At 40.5% G+C, this 5880-nt stretch overlaps 1 protein-coding gene across 1 annotated transcript in view; it reads left to right on the top strand.

Annotated features, from left to right (window-relative positions):
• poglut3 (protein O-glucosyltransferase 3) overlaps window positions 1-4482 on the top strand; it is a 7963-nt gene extending 3481 nt beyond the window's left edge. The window contains exons 4-6 of the mRNA XM_008305236.1: window positions 297-501; window positions 2181-2377; window positions 3766-4482. Of these exons, the coding sequence (XP_008303458.1) occupies window positions 297-501; window positions 2181-2377; window positions 3766-4200 (837 nt within the window). The 3' untranslated portion in view covers window positions 4201-4482. The remainder of the gene's footprint in view (window positions 1-296; window positions 502-2180; window positions 2378-3765) is intronic.
• The last annotated feature ends 1398 nt before the right edge of the window (window positions 4483-5880 follow it).

Genomic DNA, 5880 nt, shown 5'->3' with positions numbered 1-5880 from the left:
AATGAGCCTTCCAGCATCAAGCCCTCCTCGTATCTGGACCTCCGTCTGGACAATCCGACAGCCTTGATATCCGACATAAAAGAAGGTTTTACATTTAGTGTCGGGTCATCGAGTCATGACTGTAAATAATTATAAACGTAAAGACTTAAAGTAGTGCAGAAAGTATTAATGTAATCCTGAGTACAGGTTCATATAGAAGCAGAAGAATTTTCAAACAATGTCGATGTTTAGTTTGTTTTCAGAATAAAACGAACCTGAAGCGTCGCCGTGCTAACCACCACGATGCTCTGCTGCAGGTGAAGCTGCCCGACGTGGAGTTTTTCGTCAACGTGGGCGACTGGCCGCTGGAGACGAGGAGGACGGACCCGGTGCCGGTTCTGTCCTGGTGCGGCTCCAGCGACACCAGAGACGTGGTCCTGCCCACCTACGAGGTGACCCACTCCACGCTGGAGACCCTGAGAGGCGTCACCAACGACCTGCTGTCCGTCCAGGGCCACACAGGTGAGCGACGCACCTGGAGCAGATCGATCAGAACCGGGTCGCCCTGAAGCTGCACGACTTCAAATCAGTCTGCTGCAGAACTTCTTACTGATTTACAGCTTTTAATAAAGACATTTATTGCTCCTGAACATTGCAGCGCTGGACAATAAACTGAAAGCACACACCGGGGAACAGAGAAGAGTCGAGCTCCTGGAAAACCAGCCGTCATGTTTTGTTCTGTTTGTGTTCACATAAAACAACATCGGATAGTGTTTAAAAAAAAACTTTCTCAGGAGCTGCAAAGAACTTTATCGAGCTGCTTTAGTTCTTTTGGGTTCTTTTGTTGTGTTTGGTGACACTTATGAAGCGATTTTTAGCCTAAAATATTTCAACAGGATCTGATTGGACTCGTGTCCTGAAAGCGTCCGACTGAGTTACAGTGATAATAACAATAAAGTTTATTTGTGTCGCAGCATAAAATACATGAAGCTGTGACAGAAGAGGGAAAATTAAAAACAGTTTATGATAAAAAAAACTCCTTAAAATAAAACTAAAGGATCGAATAAACTCAGTAGGTCAGAGTTCAGTTTAATAAAAGAAGACGTTAAAACTAAAAAACGGATAAAGTAAGTTAAAATGTGAACTCTGCTTTCTGCTCTTGTTGGAGGCGTCCACCAGGGGGCGTCGCAGCAGCAGCAGCTCCTCTGGTGCTTTTACAGAATATTAAAGCTCACAGGGAGGATTTTAATATTATTATTATTATATTATTATTATTATTATTATTATTATTATGATTATGATTAATAAACGGTGGCTCCAGGGGTTGAATTTTAGTCTTTCGATTGATTTAAATGTCCAAGATCAGCCACTTTCCAGGATTAAACAAGTTTTTTGTTTCCTAATTAACTCCTAATCCTGTTGATGAAGCCGCCGGTACATTTAAAATCCGTTTTTAAAGCGTTTTCCTGCAGTTTTTACACTCGGACCTCAGTAAACGTTTAAAGCACCGAAATGTAGATTCACACATTTAACCGTGTCGCTGGAATATTTGTTGAAATGCGATTTAATTAGTTTTTCTTTCATGTTTCTGCTGTTTTAAAATGGAAAATAAATCAGCAAAGCTTCTGTAATTAGACAAAACGATCATAAACGTGCAGCAGGGCAACGCGCTCGTGATGTTTTAGTGACTTTTTTTCAGAAATCGGATCTTAAAAGTTGCTTTATTCAGTTTTATGTAGTTTTACAATCCCGTCTTGATGTTTTGTGCAGAACTTGTAAATAAATTTGATTTGATTTGATCTGGAAGAATCCGTGAAATGTTTAATACGTTCAGTGATTTGCTCAGAATGAACCTCGACTGTCGCATTTATAAAATAAGTTCAGCTGCAGTTGATTCTTTCAGACGTTATTTAAACTGTTAATGAGAGTTTATAGTTTTTATAACAAGATATTCTTTTTAAAAAACGCTTCTTTTAGCTGTTTTGAGCAGATGAACACGTCTTCGTCCACAGTTTTACTTGAACAAACAGTGAATCGGTGAAGTCAGGCTTTTCTTGTATAAACAACATTTAACTTTGATTAAAACTTGCTGTCGTTGAGCTAAACTAAAGTCTTTAATCTACTTTCCTTCACGCTGCTTCGTTACATTTCTTCCTGTTGTAAAGCTTCACTCCTTTCTTGCTGTTTTTCGGTACCGACAGGACCTCCGTGGGTTAACAAAACGGACCGGGCGTTTTTTCGAGGCCGGGACAGTCGAGAGGAGCGTCTGCAGCTCGTCTCCTTGTCCAAGAAGAACCCCGACCTGCTGGACGCAGGAATCACCGGCTGGTTCTTCTTCAGGGACCGAGAGAAGCACGTGGGCAAAGCGCCGCTGGTGGGATTCTTCGACTTCTTCAAGGTGACAAAACACGAAGACGCAGACGTTACTTAAACATTTACACGCAGAATGTTTAACACGTTTATTCATGACAGTCACGTTGAGTCTCTCAGGGTTCTGGTTCTGAGTTTGTTCAGAGTTTCTGATTTAGGAACGTCTGTAAAATATTTCAGCTGAATTTTGTAAGTTTTCCGACCTGGAGTTTCAGTAATTTCCACCCTAAAAAAAAAAAGTAGTTTGTTTTCAGTGTTTTTGTCTAAATCTGCAAAGACCAGAACCTGGTCTGGTCCAACTTCCCCACATCAGGTTCTGCTGATGTTAGAGCCTCAACAGTTGGTGAGATGTGACCAGAGACTGGGTTCTAGTAGAACCATGGATCCATCCATAGATAGACACTGACAGGAACTTTATAAAGACACAACACCAGCCTGGGTTGGAGGTTTTGTCCTTTTTTTTCTATTATTAAGAGCCAATAATTATTCATTATTGTCAATATGAACCATTTTTAGGAATTTAGGACAATTTTATGTCTGTTTTGGACAAATTTTGGATCATTTTGTCCATTTTTTAATAATTGAGGTCATATCTGGACTAATTTAGGATGTTTTTGCGTCATTTTTGAATAATTTTCAGTACTCTTGGATAAAATTTAAGTTATTTTGAGCCAATTTAAAGAAATTTAAGAATTTTAAGTTGTTTGTGAATTTTTTTTGTCAGTTTTGGACTAGTTTGGGATAATTTCTTGTCAATTTTTGTCCAAATTTAGGACATTTTTGTGTCATTTGGAGAATTCTGAGTCATTTGGATCATTTTTAGCACATTTGGACAAAATTTAAGTAATTTTGAGCCATTTTTTGGTTATTTTTTGACAATTTTAAGTTGTTTAAGACAATTTTCTGTCAGTTTTGGACACATCAGGTTCTGGGATCAACACCAGCCTGGGTTGAACATTTAGCAGTTTTTTTTTCATTTTCAAGGACCAATAATTAAAAGTGTGTCCCCTTTTAGAAGCTGTTCAATCATCCTGATCTGATATAAACTGTTCTGTGTTTTCATCTCATGGCTGGAGGAGTTTTAATTCTTCAGATATTAAACTATGAAGATATTATCCAGAACTTCGTTTTGATGGATTGACAGATACTTCATTCATCCTTTTGAGAGCATTTGGGGAGGAAGTGTTTAAAAAAAAAAAAAGCAAAACATCATAAAACTCTTTAGAAGATTTTTGTTTTTTGGGTGAAAATAGAAAAACTTTCAGGCTGAAAACATGAACTTGACAAAATTCTGTTTTTTTCCAAAAAATAAGTGAAAAAGTGAGAAACTGATCTGAAGTGACACAAGCTGACCCGGTTATTAAACACATACGTGACGTTTAACTTTAAATGCTGATGTTTGTGTCCCTGTTCTAGTACAAGTACCAGGTGAACGTGGACGGGACGGTGGCGGCGTACCGGTTTCCCTACCTCATGCTGGGGAACAGCCTGGTTCTGAAGCAGGACTCTCCGTACTACGAGCACTTCTACGCCCACCTGAAGGCAGGAACCCACTACGTCCCCGTGAAGAGGAACCTGTCGGACCTGCTGGACAAAATCAAATGGGCCCGAGAGAACGACGGCGAGGCCCGGGAGGTGGGCCGGGCGGGCCAGGCGGCGGCCCGGGAGCTGCTGCAGCCCAGCAGGTTGTACTGCTACTACTACAGAGTGCTGCACATGTACGCGGAGCGGCAGGCGGGGCGGCCGACCCGACACCCGGACATGGAGCCGGTTCCTCAGCCGGACGACCACACGGCCGCGTGCACGTGTGAACGGAAGAACCGGCAGGACGAGCTGAAGGACGAACTATGATGGACCCTCGGATCTGAAAACATTCCAGACTGACGGAGACGAACGAATGTCACAGCAACATGTTTACAGCCAAACATTCCAGTCACACCCGGTGCTCTTATTGTGGAGGGGACAGGAAGTCGTAGGACGGATTGTCAATAAGAAACTGTTACTGTCGGTCATTTCAAGATGGAACCTAAAGACGAATTATGTCAACAAACCTGGAAAAAGTTCCTCAGAACCAGCTGATCTTTTGTCTGCAGAACCTTCATCTACTGACCAGAGTTCTACCTTCAGACTGTGAATGTTCCAGAGGTCCAGGTCCTTCAAGTCCACAGAGGAGGGTCCAGATTGATCACTTTAATGGACTTTTTCCATCATTTCTGAGCCTCAGAACTTCACCAGTACAGCAGATAGACACATGACATTTAGGAGGAAGAACACATCTGGGTTCTGCTAGAACCTGACACCAGATCAGTTCTACATCATGTCATTTAGTTTCTAAGTACGTTTGGACAAAGTTTTTAAAATCATTTTGGGGAATTTTTAAGTCATTTTAGACAGTTTTGGGCTGATTTTAGCCTTTTTCTTGGTTTTGGGAGACACTTTGAGTCACTGTGGACGGATTTTGTCACTTTGTCAAATTTTTTTTTTACAAATATTGGCCCATTTTGAGTCATTTTGGACAGATTTAAAGTCATGTAGGACTGTTCCTGAGCAATTTCAGACCTTCTGGATCTACAGCCAGCTGGTAGCATCAGTATTATGGGATGTCTCATAGTGGTACCAGTTTAATGTCTATGACACAGAGTCATAGAAACCATCAGTGGTACCCTGGATGTGGTTCTGGTTCTGATCAGTCACTAGAGGAAACTTTACAAAGTGCATTCTGGGTAAACTTTCCATACCAGCATGTGTGGTGGTGGTTGGTCAGAACCGGTTCTAGACAATAGAAGGACCGTTTGACTTGTGTCTAAACATATATTATTTTTAATATATTCATATTTTAACTCTGGTGAATGCTTCTTGTGCCTCCTCTCTGGACTTCAGGGGCCTGTAACTCTGAAAATATTCATAGTTTGAAGGTAGAACTTTGCTCCAGTAAACACACTACAGTCACTCCAGATGAAGAATCAGCTGTTCAGGAAATGTCCTTCCTGCCTTTTAGTACTCAGTGTTGTGTTAGTAAAACAGGAAATCTAAGTGCTGTTTTGTAAACGTGCCTTTTCATTGGATTCTTGTGTACAGTCTTATAATAGGTCACTGTGTCTTAAATAAATCCTATTTTTGACAGTTGACTGGAAAGTTCTTGCTGAAGGACGTGAAACTAAACTAACTGAATCAGGACTCAGGAGGACAAAATCCCCTGAATTCTCCTGGAAAACTGTGAAGTTGTTGCACACGAGCTGAAAATAATACTCGCACTGATCATCTATTATATGTAGATTAACAAAAAACCACAATATCAGTGCATAGAGCTCCAAAACGATTAAGTGAAACACATCACGTAATATCGAGAGGACAAATATTATACATTCGTCAGTTAAAGAGCTAAAAAGTTCCGTTTATTTCACTTGTGTTGTGCTCAAATGTTTGATAGAGTGAAAATTATTAATTCGTTATTGCTCGGGTAACAACATTCAAACGAGATATTTGCCAAAAACCTGCAAAAATCTGTGTTTTTGTCTTTCCTGTGTTCAT

Source organism: Stegastes partitus, unplaced genomic scaffold (genome assembly GCF_000690725.1).
Source record: "Stegastes partitus isolate 25-593 unplaced genomic scaffold, Stegastes_partitus-1.0.2 Scaffold2449, whole genome shotgun sequence".
Lineage (NCBI taxonomy): Eukaryota > Metazoa > Chordata > Actinopteri > Pomacentridae > Stegastes > Stegastes partitus.
The sequence above is the reverse complement of the archived record's forward strand: the minus strand, read 5'-3'. Positions and strand labels throughout refer to the sequence as shown.